Source organism: Talpa occidentalis, unplaced genomic scaffold (assembly GCF_014898055.3).
Source record: "Talpa occidentalis isolate TD23 unplaced genomic scaffold, MPIMG_talOcc4v2.1 talOcc4.4, whole genome shotgun sequence".
Lineage (NCBI taxonomy): Eukaryota > Metazoa > Chordata > Mammalia > Eulipotyphla > Talpidae > Talpa > Talpa occidentalis.
Window position 1 is genome coordinate 79,413,869 of NW_023604295.1, and position 16,962 is coordinate 79,430,830.

Here is a 16,962-nt window from a genome sequence, read left to right on the forward strand (position 1 = left end):
TGGCCAGAGGGCGGGGCCGTGGGACACGTAGGGTGGGTGGGAGGCGGCGGCGCTGGGGCTGGGGCAGCCCCTTCAGTGACACGCTCGGTGTCCCCCTGCCCGGCGGAGACAGCCGCCCCCGCCCCCAGCCCCCCCCCCGGCCGGCCGCGCGCGGGGCGCCGCTTGGAACCGGGGTCTCTTTGTTGGGCGCGCCCCCCCCGCGCCCCCCCTCCTTTTGGTGGCAACTAAGTCAGGCAGTGGGAGCAGCCGCGAGGGGCGGGCGGGGAGCGTCCGGGGCGGGACTCGGAGCGCCGCCTGGGACCGCCGGGCCAAAAAGTGGGGAGCAGGCGGGAGCGGCAGGCGGAGTCGGGGGACCGGCGCGAGGACCGCGGGCGCACAAGTATGCGGAGGGCCCCCCCTCCGGCCCGGGCACTCGCGGGGAGCACGCCGAGCAAAAGTTTGGCGGCGGCGGCCGGGACGGCGTCGATGGCTGCGCGCCCCGCGGCGCGCGGGGGCTGAGGCGCCACTTCCCCTCCGGCCCGGCTTTGTGTCTCGCGTCGGCGGCTCATGCGGCGTCCGGCCGCCTCCCGCGGCGGCCGCTGCTGAGCGCGCGCTCCGGGCGGGGAGAAGGCGCGGCGGCGGCCCGGGCGGCCCCGGCGCAGCGGCCCGGCGCGACGATGGGCAACGGGATGTGCTCGCGAAAGCAGAAGCGAATTTTCCAGACGCTGCTGCTGCTGACGGTGGTGTTCGGCTTCCTCTACGGGGCGATGCTCTACTACGAGCTGCAGACGCAGCTGCGGAAAGCCGAGGCGGTGGCGCTCAAGTACCAGCAGCACCAGGAGTCCCTCTCCGCGCAGTTACAAGGTTCGTTAACGGGACGCGCGGCCCCGCCCGCGGGGAAAGTGGCTCGGGGGAGCCGTGGGCACCCCGGACCTTCGGGGACGGCGGAGGCGAGCCCCGCGGGGCGCCCGGGGCCCGGGGTGTCGGGGGGCGCGACTCCCTCGCGGTCCCGCTTCCTTCCGCGGCGGTTACTTTTGAAATCGGCGTCAGCCGGCGGCCCCGCGGGGCGCTGCGCGGGCGGGTGCGGAGCCTCGAGCCGGGCGCTGGTCCGGGCGCCGCAGCCGCCCCGCACGCCCGCGGGGAGACCCCCCAGCGCCCTGCCGCCCGGCCGGAGTCCTGCTTCCCTCAGTTCTAGGGTTTTGCTTTACAGTTAGTTGGCTTTGTCAGTTGCCTCAGAAAGAGGGAGGTTAGCAGAGATTTTTCAGACTCCTGGGTTTGTTTCACCCACCCCCAAGTCGTGATCTAGCAGCCCCCACAAATGGCCCAGTGCAGTTGAACCTAGACCGGCTAGTTCTTAGTGCTTATTTCGGTTAACTGAATAGGGGGGCTGGAGGCGGTGATGTGCTGGCCACGTCTACACTAATGCTGTTCACCCTCCTGCAGGAATTTTTTTTTTTTTTAAGAAAAGATTGTTTGCCTTCCTGAATATCTCCCCCCCCCCCCCCATCTCAGAGCTGGGGGGAGGGAGTGTGGGATGAGGTGGGTGTGTGTGTAATTTACAGTTAGCCTTGAGGAGTCAGAGAAGGGAGACAGTTTTTCACTTTGCCAGACACAACAAACACTGCTTGAGCAAGAACTACAGGAACACTTAAAGCCTGTATACTGTTTTAGAATCTCATTTAATGTAAATTTCAGAAACATAAATGATGTATAACTGCAAAGTAAGCACCATGTGGTCTTGTTGAGTGCATCGCTGGCCAACCTATACATATTTTTGACAGCTTTTACTTGTAATTGTGGTTAGTTTTCAATACTTACGCAGTTCTCCCCCAACCAAAAAAAAAAAAAAATAATGATAAAGAACTGTTGAGTAGTAAAATGTTGACAGCCTTTGCTGATAATGCAAATATAGCTATTTTATATTTACTAAGAAGCGGCATGCTGGGTGAATATTTGTGTCAGTGTTTGTGCATACAAATATAAAACAGATGCCTTTCTGTCACTTCAGCTATTTTGAGTGTTTCATAGTAAAAAGAAAAATTTACGATGAAGGAAAATGATCCACAGCTGATTGCTTGGTCTTATTTACTCTTCCCAATTTAGAAGAAAAGGAAGTATTCTTAGCTTACTGAAGCTACAGAGTTACAGGAGTGAAAATACATGAGCTGTGCTTGGTTCAAAAGGAAAAATTGTTTGGATAAGCTTAGGTTCAAGTTATTTTTCCTTAAACTTGCTGAAATTACCCATGGATTTTTGTTGGTATATGAGTTTGGTTGTTTATTTACTCATTTATTAAGAAAATATCAGCAGCTTTCCTGTAACCACTGCAGTGTTGCTAGACCAAGGGGGAAAACTGCCTCCAGTAGTACAACAGCAGAACTGGACTTTCACACACAGGGTTAAAAGGGTTGTGCACGGTGGATTAAATGAAGTTGGTGCCTTGTCTTATAGTTCAGGAGACCCTGAGAGCAGGTGCTGTCATGTCCACCAGTGCATCCTCAGCACTGCGCAGTTACTGACACTCAGGAGAGAGCAGTACACATTTGTTCAATCAACAAAAGCAAGTCATCCTAATTGTGGTGAGAAAATGAATTCCACTCACTTCTGTTAGCTTTCTCAGGCTTCACTTGTTTCTCTTTTTGAAAACCAAACAAAGTGCATACTCTTTTGTTCATTAGATCATTTGCCTCAACTGTCCGTAAAATGAGTTCACTAAGAGGCTAATTTCTGAATCATGGCTTTTTATTTGCAGTATTAAGTTGTGGAAATCGTTCTGTTTCTTCTTTCATTTGCCTTCTTTTGGTGGCAGAAGCGGAGGTGAGGGGTGGTAAGCAGTGTTATACAGACTGTTAAAATCTACATTTGCTTTGTAGTAGGAGATAAAACTTTTTATCTAGTTTGAGTGGCCTAAGTCTGTTTCTTAATTTACTTTTTTGCCATTTCCTCTTGAATTGTGCTGCTGCAACAGTTGCAGTACGATTGTGCATGAGACACTATTTCTCAAGAAGGCTACAGGCTCTTCTTTTTTGGAATGGATTCACAATTGACTTCTGTTGCATTTAGTTTGGATTTCACATCTGCAGGCCATTTAATGAAGATTTTCTAATGATATGCAGCTTTTTCCTCCCCTTTTCAAAGGCAAATAACATTTATTTTTTTTAAAGTTTTTTTTTTTTATTATTTATTTATACAAGAACCTGGGTACAGGTTAGATGCGCCGGAGGGTGATAGGATTCACCAGAGACTGAGCGAGAAACAGAACAGGCAGACTGACGAAATATACTGCTGAGGGGAGCAGCCGGCCAGACAGGAGAGGTCTGCCGCGCCACGTGGGACCCTCCCTGGACGGCGGGGATTGAACCCGTGCAGCAGAGGCTGCAGACAACTTCACAACACGGTGCTCAACCGCCTGCGCGACCAGGGGAGGCCTGTAGATGACATTTTACTCAGTAGTGCCATATATCTGCATAGGTGAGCATTTGCATCTCCATTCCTAAAACTTGTTCAGATGCATGAGATCTAGTGACCAGATTTGGATTAAGGAAACAGTTACTTATAAGTGTCCCCCTTTTTTAAAGACTATTGAAAAAGTTTAAGTAGTTAAGATTCTATAATCTGTTAATTTAAGTGAGCATATTTAGGTATTCTTCAGTTTTAGAATGGGTGGCGTTCCCAAGATAATTTGGAAAGTAGGTTATGTTGTGCTTCCCTGTGGCACAAGGGGTTTAGACACAACCTATGAAGCTATCTGGAGCCACTGCAGCACAAATTCGATCCCGGGCCTGGGAGCTACCCACATGGCACAGCAGACCTCTCCTGACTCACCCGCTGCTCCCTTCAGCAGTGCATTTCAGTTGATCTGCCTGTTCTGTTTCCCTCTCAGTTTCTGGGGAATTCTCTCATCCCCCACACCTCTGGCCTGTACCCCAGTTCTTGTATGCATAAATAATTTTTTTTTAAAAGAAAGTAGGTTATGTTAACCCTAAGTGCATTTTGAGGTATAAAAGTCCCATAAACAGGAGATGGAGGGCTTCCCCGGTGGCGCAGCAGTTTGAGCACAGTGCTATGAAGCTGTCTGCAGCCTCTGTAGCACGAGTTCGATTCCCATCCAGCCAGGGAGATTCCCACATGATGCGGCAGACCTCTCCTGTTGCACCAGCTGCTCCCCTCAGTAGTGCTTTTGGTCTGTCTTCCTGTTCTGCTCCCCACTCTGTCTCTGGTGAATCCTCTCACCCTCCTGTGCCTATGGCCTGTACCCCAGCTATTGTATAAATAAAAAATAAATCTTAAAAAAAAACCCCAAAAATTATTAAAAAAACAAAACAGGAGATGGAATGGGATGACATGGGAACCACTGTCCACTAAAAGAAATGTCTCTCTGCCAACCTGTCTCCCAAACACTGTACCTTATTCTGAGAAATGGGACACAGGTCACATACTGGTGGCAGAGGCAATAGTAACAACCTTTGACCAGCACAGTGTTTATATTACTTTAAAAACATTTTTTTTAAAGAATTTATTTATTTATACAAGCACTGGGTACAGTCAGAAGCACGGGAGGGTGAGAGAATTCACCAGAGCGGGGAACGGAACAGGCAGACTGACGAAGCACACTGCTGAGGGGAGCAGTGGGCGCGGCAGGAGAGATCTGTGCGCCATGTAGGACCCTCGCTGGTGGCTGGGGATCGAACTGGCACTGCAGAGGCTGCGGGCAGCTTTGCAACCCAGTGGTCAACCGTTGCACCGCTGGGGAGGCCCTAAAAACATTTTTTTTTGGTAAATCCTTTTTTAAGCTTTTGAGAAAACTAAGTGCCCCAAACCAGATGAGTGGATCAAGAAGATGTGGTATATACCACAATAAAATATTACTCAGTGATCAAAAAGATAAATTTGTAGCAATGTGGATGGACCTGGGAGAGACTACTAAAGGAAGTAAGGTAGAAGGAGAAAAACATACTTAATGGTGTCACCTATATGCAGAATATAGAGAAGCCAAAGGGTCAGAGAAAGCCAAATTAAAAAACAAACCTAACCCTTGAAAACTGTAGAAGTGAGGCATCCAGAGGGAGAAGGGAAGGGGGTGTAAAGGGACTATGGTGGCAGACTGTGGGTGCTTTGGTACTAGATGCATGATGGTAACTACACCTGAAGGTGGGATTTCGTAATTCTAAAAGATCAAAAACCATGTAAGGCAACATTATTTCAATTAAAAAAAAATTACCTGTTTTCCTGTGGGCCATGCACCAATCTCAGTGTCTACACAGTGATTCTCAGCTTTGACTGCCCATTAGAATCACAGGCCAATTAAATCACAGTCTTTAGGGTGGAACCCACCTGGCATTTTCCCCAGGTGATTCCAATGTGCAGCTGAAGTTGCAAACTACTGCCCGAAAAATCTTAAAACTGAGCCATTTCACCCATTTACTTCTTCCTGGGCTATAAAGACATTTGGATTAATTATTTATTTATTTTACCCTAAGCATAAATTTAAATTCTTGCTCTGTAGATTTTGTATGACCTGGGCCTCGCTTTTCTTATTTATGTAATGGAGATTAGTTAGAATGACCTATTTCATTAGGGGTATTGTGAAGATAAAATAATACCTATTAAGCTCCCACTACATACCTGGCACATAGTAGGTACTGCTCACTAAAGATTAATTTATCATCATAGTCCCTATTTGAGGTAAGATATTTTATCTCTTTCTCTTCTCAGGTTTTTCATAGTAAAATTTTGAAGTAGTTTGTTTTTATGGGTAGCTACTGACTTTCATAATACCTAAATGGGCCCCAAAGAGAATAGGTAAAATGGCATAAATCTGAGGAACCTTTCTCTGGAGAAGGAATCTTCCTTAATAATTTAAATCTAAAATCACAGTGTGGTTATTGATTAACTTGATTCTGTATCATATCAGATTAAGAGAGGGTGTAACTAACTGCTAGAGGTAGGCAATAACCTTGTGCAGTAAGCTTGGGGGGATAGTGTAACAATTCAATTTTTTTTTTTAAGTAGGGCAAGAAGCCCCTCATTCTTGAAGCATTGTGTCAGATTATTGTAGTGCTCTTGGTCTTCCAGGCAGCTAAGGAGAGGTTTATATAATGTTTTCAATGCTCCTGTCCAGATAAGTTTTTTTTTTTTTTTACAACTATTCAACTTTAAAAAGTAAGTTTGGTGCTTCTGAGAGTTACATTGTTATTTAAGTGAGTTGTTCTTTGTATTGTGTTCTAAAGCAAAGGACAGCCAGCAAGCTTGAGCATTGACACATCCTGTGTCCTAATTGCTTGCTTCTTTGTTTTCAACCTACCCTAAATCTGCTTTGGGAAAATTGTTTTCTTGAAAAATTTTTTCAGGGCAACACTTTTTAAATTCATTGATCTCCAGTGTCTGGTGCCTGGCATAGAGTAGAGACTTAATAAGTAATAGATTTATACCTCTAAATGGTGTTTTCTTTCTTTATGAATGTGCTCATGTAATATGGTGGCTAATGAAATGTAGTGGATGTGAGGACTGAGAAGTCAGAGCACTTGGATTTGATTGCTTGCTATCTTTGTTACCTGCTATGTGACCTTGTGCAAGTTATTTAACTTCTCTTTCACTGTTTTTCCTTATATATAATAATCAGGTTATTTGTACTTTTAAATAAGTTGTCAAGAGACAGATAGCTTGTATTTTTGACTAGTGGGGAATCTACAACAGAGTGGTTCATACAGCTTGGTGATTTCAACCCAAGGCCCATGAGCAATGCAAGATGAGCAGCTATACTCAATCTTTAAGGTAAAGTTAGGAGTTACAGCTATCAGTTAGATATTGTCTATTAAATAGACATTTAATAGTAAATCTTGCAGTCTAAAGGTGATATTTTCTTTTCTTTTTTCTTTTTTTTAAAGATTCATTTATTTATGCATATAAGAGCTGGGATACAGTCCAGAGATGCAGGGGGTGAGAGGATTCACCAGAGACAGAGTGGGGAGCAGAACAGACAGACTGAGATACACTGCTGATTGGAGCAGCGGGTGAAACAGGAGAGGTCTTCTGAGCCATGTAGGTTGCTCTCTGGCAGGCCGAGGCTGTGGATCACTTCATAGTGCTGTGCTTAACCCCTTGCGCCACCAAGGAGGCCCCTAAAGGTGATATTTTCCAAGACTGTTTGTTCAATTGTTTCTTTTAAAAAATGGGGTAGGTATATTCTTTAAATTCAGTAGTTTCAAAAGCTGTCTTAAAATCCATTCCCTGAATTAAAGATAACAATTTCCAGATACCTTTTGAAAACGTAACTCAGTTAAGGTTTATGATTTACACAAATATGTATGATTCCACACATTGCCTTTATTCTCTCTTGTAAATTGGGACATGTCAATATTTGACCATGTAAGAGAATTGCTTGCTATCTGTGAGTCTTTATTTTAAGTCCTTAGTAGATACTTACTTTAATTATTTTTTTTATCCTCTCCTGCCTTGTCAGGGAAAGTTTTTATAAAGTTGGGACAATGAATCAGGTTTCAGTGTCTCAAGTAATTAGTGGATTGAAGTTGGGATGGTGAAAAATATAGCTGGAAGGACCAAAAATAACTATTTCTAGTTAGTAAATTTTCAAGCTTTGAGAAAGATTCTTGTTCACATCTTTATGTCCTAAAAAAAGAAAGAAAGAAAAAAAAAAAGAAACAGGGCTAGTGAAGGGAGAGTGCATTTGGCATCAGATACAGTTCAAACACAACTCTGGTGTTTACCAGTAAAGTGACCTTGAACAGGCAAGTAACCTCTCTGAACTTCAGTTTCTTCAATTTTTATTTGGGGGTAACAGTGCCTATCTTTTGTTCTTGTATGGATTGGAAATATTGTATTTCAGGTGACTAGCACAGTGCTGGAACTCATTATCACTGGGTTTACTAGGGGAGACGACTGCTGTTGCAGGACTAGTGTTGGGCTCCTTTTTATTTGCCCAGCATTTGCTGCATCTAGTTAGTAATAGTGTTATTATCTGTAGTCTAAATATGATTCTTTTCATATCTGTCTGTTCAACTTGGCCAAAACTTTTACTGATTTAAGACATACTGTCTTTTCTACCATATTGACCCCCCTCCTTTTTTTTTCTTTTTGCTTAAAAAAAAGAATTGAAAACTCTTTACATGGTAGCAACTATGAGTTGCCATTTTTCATTTTGACAGCTAAGTATTCTTTTATCATTGAGGACAAAATGTTTTTGCTACATTTGCTAGGGAGATTTGTGGGGCGTTTTATGTAATTTATTAGAAAATGGAAGTTATATACATGAATATATACATGAATATATATATAACTTTATAAAAAACCTACAAACTTTAATTTCTTTTCAAGACACTGTTTTTGAAGTCAGTTTATTTAGCTTGAACTTTAAAAATTAATTGAAGAAATTAAATTATATAAAATATGTAACATTTATTGAGTGTTGACTGTTCAGGTGCCGGACTGAGCATGGTACATGTATTTTCTTATTTAACAGGGACAGAACTTTAATGTGAATTCTGAGGCTCAGAGAGGTTAATTTGCTTGTCAGCGTCAAGATCAAATCAAATGACATTGAAGACTAATATGACTTCCTAGCCTGTGTTATTTCCACAGTATGTCATTGCCCTCAAAGTTATTTTAGTGTCCCCCATGACAGTCTTAATGGTTTTGGGAAAGTAGGTTAGGTGAATTGTATGAGGATTCAGGGTAAAATTTGGATCGTAAGTAATCGGTAAGACTATTTTTTTTAAATTTAATTTCATATATTTTTAACATCATTTTTCATTTTTGCACAATGTGTTCATTTTCATTGGTTATATTCCCCATACAATTCCATTGTAGGGCATTATTAGGAAAAGTAACTTTGGTTGATACTGGAGTTGATTTTAGGTGGTATGCAGACATTTCATGAAAGCACATTATATTATGTAATACAAATATGTGCATTTTAAATTCTCTTTCAGTGTTTTCTTGACAAGTCAAAGAGAAACTCTCAGTTTGATGCTAGAATTTCTTTCCTAGGTTAGGTATAGTTGTTCATTTGTCTTTCTCAAAGTTAACAGACTTCAGGTAGCTATCAACCTGATAGTTAGGATTTAATTATTGTTTTGTTATTTTATTGTATTTAATTTTTAGAGTTACCATCCATTATTGCCCTATGTCTGTTTTTTCATTTATCAGCTAAAGTTTCCTTTCTAGGAGCTTACTTTAGAGGAAAAAGTGATTATATGGCATTCCATAGTACTGTTACAAATTTTGCATGTGTATAATAAGAACTTGTGTGGAGTACATACATGTCTGAAGTCTAAGGAGGTGTTATATGATCAAATCTGATACACACCCCAAATTTTACACTTAAGCAAACAATTCCGAGCAAATGAATCACTTAACCTTGTATCTCCAGCTCAGCACAGAGCCATAGAGCCTGACTTCACCATAAGGTGCAGCATTCCTCCTCTACATCTGCTGCCTCTGGAGACCAGCAACACCCTCTTCTCTGTTTCTGCAGAAATGGGTGTTGCTATTTTTAAACAGTGCTGCATATTTCTGAATGATATTTTGTGTTCTTTGTTTTTATTGGCCTGTTACTGTTTATCTGAAGGACATGCCAGTCATTGTCCCTCACTAATAAGCCTCACTAAAATGCTCATAGCCTAAAGGGACTTGAGCATGAAATAAATTGCTCTTTGTAGCAGGATGACATATTCAGAAATACTGCTTTAACTATTTTCCATATATAAAATGCACAATCTGATAGTGAATAGAAAGTAGCAGATGCACCATCATTCTGAAGGATAAAGCATTGTAGAACATTTGAATGACACTACTTTCTTTCCTTGAGAATAAGTGAACTTAACAAATAAAATAAATATAATTTGAGGAGAGTCAACATTCTATGTCCCATCTCATTTGAAACCCCTTCCTTAAGTAGAATTTTTGATACAAACAGAAAAAAAAAACCCTGCAAATCAGAATTTAAGAGAGCTTTAACATGGCTTGCATGCTTTTGACAACCACTATAGTGCTATAAAATAAATACTAAAAATAGAGATTTAGATTATTTAATTTGGTTATGTAGAACAGTTTATAAAGTTTTACATTTTTTAGGTTCACTATTATAAATCTATAATTGCCATTGAATCAATATCTCAACCTATTAATACTTAGAAGGAAGTTTAATTTTTTTGATTATTTTTTAAATTGCAGAAATGTTGGTTTACAACACTGTACATAAGTTGGAAGTAAAGGGTCACACCTCTTCAGATACCACTCCCACCACCAGATCACACATAGCTTTTGACCATAGTCCTTTGGGTCCTGTCGCCCCTTTGCTGGCCACTCACCATCATATCCCCTCTGGTAGCATCAGTTCTGCAATCAGATATGTGGGGTTTGATTTGGTTTTGTCTGTTCCTCTGTTTTATTTCTTTATATTCCACATATGAGTGAAATCATAATGGATTTTTCTTAGCATAATCCCCTCCAGTTTCATTCATGTTGTTTCAAACAGCAAGATTTCATTTACTTATATAGATGACTAGTATTCCATTATGTATATATATCATCTTTTTATGAACTCATCTGTCCTTGGGCACTTAGGTTGTTTTCATAACTTGGTTATTGTACATATTGTAGCAATGAATGTAAGATTACACATATTCTTGCAAATTATTGCCTTTGCCTTCTTCAGGTAGATACTTAGGAGTGAAATTACTAGGTCATATGGTAAATCTATTTTTTCCATTTTGAGAAACCTACAGACAGTTTTCCATAAGGGTGGACCAGTCAACATTGCCACCATGAGGGTACAAGTATTCCTTTTCTCTGTACCTTTGCCAACATTCTCTGTACCTTTGCTCTTAGATATGGCCATTTTCACAGTTGTGAGATGGGATCGGATCGCGTTGTGGTTTGCACTGTATTTCTCTGATGACAAATGATGAGTAGGTCTTCTTTGGAGAAATGTTGATTTTAGCTTGTCTGCCCATTTTCTGATTGTTTTATTTGGTGCTGTAAAGCATTAAAACTTTACTGATGTTCAATTCCAAAGAGCACCTGCACCCCTATGTTTATAGCAGCACTGCTTACAATAGCTAAGCTTTGGAAACAACCCAAATGCCCAAAAATAGATGGCTGGATCAAGAAGATGTGGTACATATACACCATGGAATATTACTCAGCATTCAAAAAAGATAAACACATGCAATTTTCAGCAACATGGATGGAGCTGGAAGGGATCATGCTCCGTGAAATACGCCAGAAAGAAAAAGAAAAATACCAGATGGTCTCACTCATAGCAGGAATCTAGAAAACTTGAATAAGGGACTAGGAAAAAGAATAACTATAAGAAAGAAAATATCAAAATCAACAAACAACTATGAATCAGAGACACTCTATGGGGATGGGGGGCAGGGAAAGGAGGGCTTGGGGTCAAAATAAGGGGGTTGTAATTGTATGGGGAATAGAAAAAAAAAGAAAAAAAAAAGGAAAACTTTACTGATGTTAAACATCACTTGTATAAGAAGGAGAAAAGTAATTTCTTTTTATTGTATAAGGGATCATCAGTTCAAAATCCAGTTATCTAAATTGGATGTGGGTGTGGGTTTAGGCTCCTTGGTTACAGTTCCTTAAGTACAACATTTCAAGAATACCTGCTTCTGTAGCACTGTGAAACAAGAGTAAGGATATCTGAGTTTAACACAGCCAGCATATAACAGTGAGGCCGGCATAAGTTACTTACAGGTTCTTGTCCAAAAAGTAGAAAATAATAAGGATGTAGGATTTACTGATCCATAGTAATTCTGAAATTCAGTTAGGCAAATGTTCCTTGTGTACTTTTCCAGGCCTGGGAGTATTTATTCATGTCTCTTTTCTCTTCCCTGTGGGTTATTGTTTTCACTTTCTGAGTCATCCTTCCTTTTTCATGAAAGTTAAGATGTCTTTCAAAGGAATTTTCTCAGTCTGCTTCCTGCCAGTAGAATTTTGGGAATCTGTGGCTGGCTGACTTTTCCTCATTTAGTACTGTATCATTTCAATTCAAACTAGCTGTGCTTCCCTTGTTAAAATCCTCTTCAAATTTTTGTGGGTCTCTTGTGAAGTTGTTGGGGTCTACTCTATTAGATAAAAATCAAGTTCACATTTTTTTGGTGTAGATAAATTCTTCTCTTCCTGGCCTTCTGTTGAGACAAGAGGGGAGACAAGGCCCTTAAACTTCCCAAAGGCCTGTTGAGAGGATCTGTAAGTCATACCCTTAAACTTTAGGAGATCCTAAGTTCTAGTTGATTAATACTTTAAAACACTACATTTCCCAGGTCTTATTACCAGAGGGATTTCAGAAGTCAAACTCTGTCTTATCTTTAGATCATGTTTTTTCTTACAGTTCACTGGAAATGACCTTTGCCTGGAAGGGTTTTTTTTTTTTTTTTTTAATTTTTAGCAATTTTTGCTGTCTAGAGAGATTGAGATTTTCCAAAATCATTCCTACTTTTTGTTTAGTAGTCTTTCCCCTCAATTTACCTTTCTTTTCACAATATGCTATGAGCAGCAAGAAAAAGGCAGGTAGTGTCTTCAATACTTTGCTGGGAAATATCCTTAGCTGACTCCCCAGTGGGCACATTTTTCAGCTTATTTTAACTGCAAGTTAAAATTTACAGGTGTGTACTATATATAAATGTGGGTATTTTAAAAACTTCTGCCACTACATAATTTCTAGTTGTCAATAAAATTTTTGCTTAATTTGTGCCCTTCAAGTACATCTCTTCGAAGTTCAAAATTTTGTGAACAATGTGTTCAAGGCACTTTATATGCTCACTCACACTACTTTTAAGACCCACTACACAGTTACAAAGCTGCTCCCCCCTTCCAAAATCTGTATTAGTTATCTTAATGCTTAGTAAATTATCTCCAGACTTAATTGGCTTAAAACAACAAACATCTTATAGTTTCCGTGGGAAGAGACTCTGTACCGAGCTGGGTGATTTTCTCAAGATTTCTCATGAGATTATAGTCAAGCAGCTGACTGAGGTTTTCAGTTATCTCAACATTTGAAGGGGAAGAATCTCCTGCAAAATTCCCGGTGCAGTGTTGGCAGGTCAGTCTCACTAGGCATTTCTAGCTGTAGTTTCAACATGGAACTTATAGATAATAGCTGACTTCCTTTAGTGTAAGAGATCCTAGAGCGAGCATGTGCAGGAGGCCAAGGTGAAAGTGAAAGTATTTTAGTGACCTAATCTTGAGAGTGATAGCCTATCACTCCTGCCATGTACTTTTCTTTAAGATTGAAGCACTAAATTCAGGCAACACTCAGGGGAGGCGTTTATAAGGGCTTGAATAATGGAAGGAACAGAAGGCAGGGATATCATGGGCCATCTTAGCTGCCTGTCACAAGATGAGAATATTGTTATTGTCATTGTTGGCAATATCATCACCAAAGTCATCATAAATTAATATTTAATGAGCACTCTTTAGTACCAGGCACTATTCTACATTATTTTCTTGGATCATTCAACATAATACTTTTGTAAAATTGCTTTACTATATTATTAAAATGTAATTTTTCATATAATAGGAAGTATATTAAGAAGTGTTGTATGAAATCATGGCACTTCAGAGGGAAATTATATAGTTGTTTAAATTATCTGCCTGGAAGAATTAAAATTAAAAGAGAGTTCCAGGAAACTGACATATAAATCCAGCTAGTAGACTATAAAGGGAAATAACAAATGGATACCATTATATCTTGAGGCATTTCAAAATCTGTTGACAGTATGTGAAAATTTCCTACTCCCACAAATTTTTCAGTAAGTATATAGGAATGCAGTGCAGTGTATTTGTTCACATAGTATTTTCACTTGATTCCTAATATCCCTTCTTAATTTATAGACTACAGTCCATGGTAAATACTTTGTTATCTGATAGTCAAAAGATGATTACTTTGTGGTTTTGCTGATGTTAGAAAGAAAAATATCTTTTATTTAAAGGAAGAACATGGTAGTTTAAATTTGGCATGGTAATTTAAATTTGCTGTTTCTTGTTTAAAGTATTTTAAATTTTGAATATGCTTTTGTGATACCAATACAATAATTAAAAACAGTACATGAGAGAGTATTGTGAAAGTCATATTTTCCAAAGAATTATAATTCCAAATTCATAGTATGATCTCATTCTTCTAAACATATTTAAGTCATTTGAAATACATGAGATAAGTATTTTAATTTCCATTTGACTACCATTGTATTTTCCTAAACATGTATCTGTGAGAAACTGGGTTGGGTAGTGGATAGAGATATTTTGCCAAAATATGTTTGAGGCCGTTCAAGATTCAAGAAGCATTTTGCTGTTGTCCATGAGAAGTTGCTTTTGAGTTTCTGTAAAGCTGGTGATTTTCTTTCTGCCTTAACTGCTCTCTGTGTGGGTGCCAAGTTGCTGCCCTGATGTTCACTATCATTACGGGTTGTTGTGGACTTCTTTTGGTAATATTCATTTATGACACGTCTTATCTGTGTTTTCTGTTCCAAAAATCAAAATGCAATAATCTTGTTCTACAATATAGTGCAAGTATGAGCAGTGTGATTCTTTAGGACAATTACAGGTTGTCTGGTTGTTTTTTTTTTCCCCTTCATTCACCATTTGCTCCCTGAGTTCGTTAGTGTGTACTGAGCTAAAGGATGCTGTTATAACTGTCCAGCAATAGCTACTGGTGTTTGTGAGTGTGAAACCCTTATTTAGATCCCAAGATATCTTTATCTAGGGTTTCCAAGGCAGGCTGAGCCTTTAAAGAAAAACTGCTTTGTTTTTATTGCTGGCCTCTGGCTGTTCCCAAAATTGCCTCCAGCAACAACTCATTTCTAAGATCACATTTGGTATATTGTCTGTGACCCTCTATTCTTAAGGGTGGCATTTTCAATTTGGGCTTTACAGGGGGTCCTTGAACTTTATGAAAATATATGTCAACTTTATTTATGTATTTTTTCCAAGCAGAAGCCATAGCTTTTACCAGATCTGCAAAACATCAGTGACATAAAAAAGGTTAGGAACCACAACTTAGGGCAAATTCTTCCTCTGGAGGTCTTTCCAAGACAGTCTTGGAATTCAGCCTCCCCTGGTCCCACTTCGTAAACCCTTTAGAGATCCTGTACTTCAGTACACAACCAACCAATGTTAACACACGCACACACACATACACATAATTATTCAAGCTTTTTTAAAAAAAGAAAGTAATTATGGTTGTAAGGGTGTAGTCATAGTCAGTGTTCACTGTTATTCCCCTAAAGCCCTAGCACACGCCATCATTCTGAAATTTAAAAAGACTCTTGATTGAGGTCTTAAATGGCATTTTGGCAAATTGCATTCCTAGAATCCATTAGTAGTGCTTAGTAAATAAATAAAAAAAAACCTTGCAATCATAATAAATTTATACTTTCCAAATTGCTTTACATTCGTATCATTTGGTCCTGGAAACAACCCTATGATGTAGAGTAAAGCAGCATGTTAAATTATAATCATTTTAAATTTGGGGAAGAAGAAGTCACAAAGCAAGATAGTGACATACCTGGGACTGATGCTTTGGTTGCTTGAATCCTAACTTGGGACTTTTACTCAGTTAGGTTCCCTCATCTGGAACTAAAATGAGCTTTTAATAATATTCACAAAATGGAGTTTCTGACCTTGCCTGTGAGGGAATGGAGATTAGGGAGTACATGAAACACTTGTTTTTCAGATCTTGTCAAACAGTGAAGACTATGCCTAGATAGTGACTAACCTGGACTTTGAAAACAGGTCTTAGCATCCATCTACTACCCCCATCTCTTCCCATCTCTGTCCATGGAAGGTACTTACTGATGGCTGCTCCAAATACTAGTCCCTGCGTCATCTTTATAAGCCTCCATTGTCATTGGCGTGTTTATCTTGCTCTTTGTTGGATCTCCCTTGTCCTGGAGGACCAAGACTCCATAAGGATGGGGTCCAAGGGCAATATGGTGATAGTCACTGTGATGAACTTGGCTTCACCAGTCTTGCCCCCAACTTTGGCAAAAATTAGGGGCTTAAACTGTCTCTTACCTCCAGGTGATTATTTTTCAGGCTTCTAATCATCCTGGCATCTAGACATGGCTTAAGCTCATGATGAGATTCTACTTACATTTACCACAGGCATTTATCACCTCCTGATAGCATCTGTAACTTCACCTGAACATCACAGAGGGCTTTGAAGTTCACTACTGGGCTGATTTTCTAGCTGCACTTTGTAATTTCTGGATGTGGAAATGGAGTCACTCCTTAACAAATCATATATTAGTGGAACAGGAAAGACTATGGAACTCAGGTTGCAAAGATCAATGTGTGGATATGTTTAGGTGTGGCCCACACAGTGCTCTGAAAACTTCAAGGTAGTTGTCTGCTTGGAAGAAGAAGGATATTTTATGTAAACATCTGAATTTCCAATTTTGAAGAGTCAGAAATTCTCTCTACACTGGGCTACATTTCTGTGTGATGAATGACCCAGGTTTGAATGGGGTAGTGGGAGATGTTGTGGACTTCAGTTGATCAAAATTACCATTTGAGAATCCTTTATCTCTAATTACTTTTTTAAGAAAGTGAGCCTCAGAGACACTGAATGACTTGACATCTGTACTGTCCAGTTTGGTTGCCATTAGTCATGTGGGGTCAAAAGCACTTAAAATGCAGCTAATGTCAATGAAAAACTGAATTTCAAATTTTAACTTAATTTACATCTAAAGGTTAAAACTAAAGCATTATGAAATATTTTTCTTATTTTTTTGGTTAAATTGAAGCAGTATTACATTATATATTGCATGGTATAGGTTTTAGATATCCATTATTGAAAATCAACATGTGTATATAATTAAACACAACTTTATTGTTTTCCTGGTACAACATTCCAGTGAACTGTTGTGTCATGTTACATACCATTGGTGTATCAGAGTGCAGATACACTTTTTAAAGTATGGCTATTGCAAATCTTAAAATTCAAACTGTGGT

At 40.0% G+C, this 16,962-nt stretch overlaps 1 protein-coding gene across 2 annotated transcripts in view; it reads left to right on the top strand.

Moving 5' to 3' along the window:
- The first annotated feature begins 622 nt into the window (after positions 1-622).
- The window catches only part of GOLIM4 (golgi integral membrane protein 4), a 108,262-nt gene continuing 91,922 nt past the window's right edge, over positions 623-16,962 (top strand). For both annotated transcript variants that reach the window (XM_054700723.1, XM_037525744.2), the window contains exon 1: positions 623-843. In XM_054700723.1, coding sequence (XP_054556698.1) covers positions 657-843 — 187 coding nt within the window. In that variant the 5' untranslated portion in view covers positions 623-656. The remainder of the gene's footprint in view (positions 844-16,962) is intronic.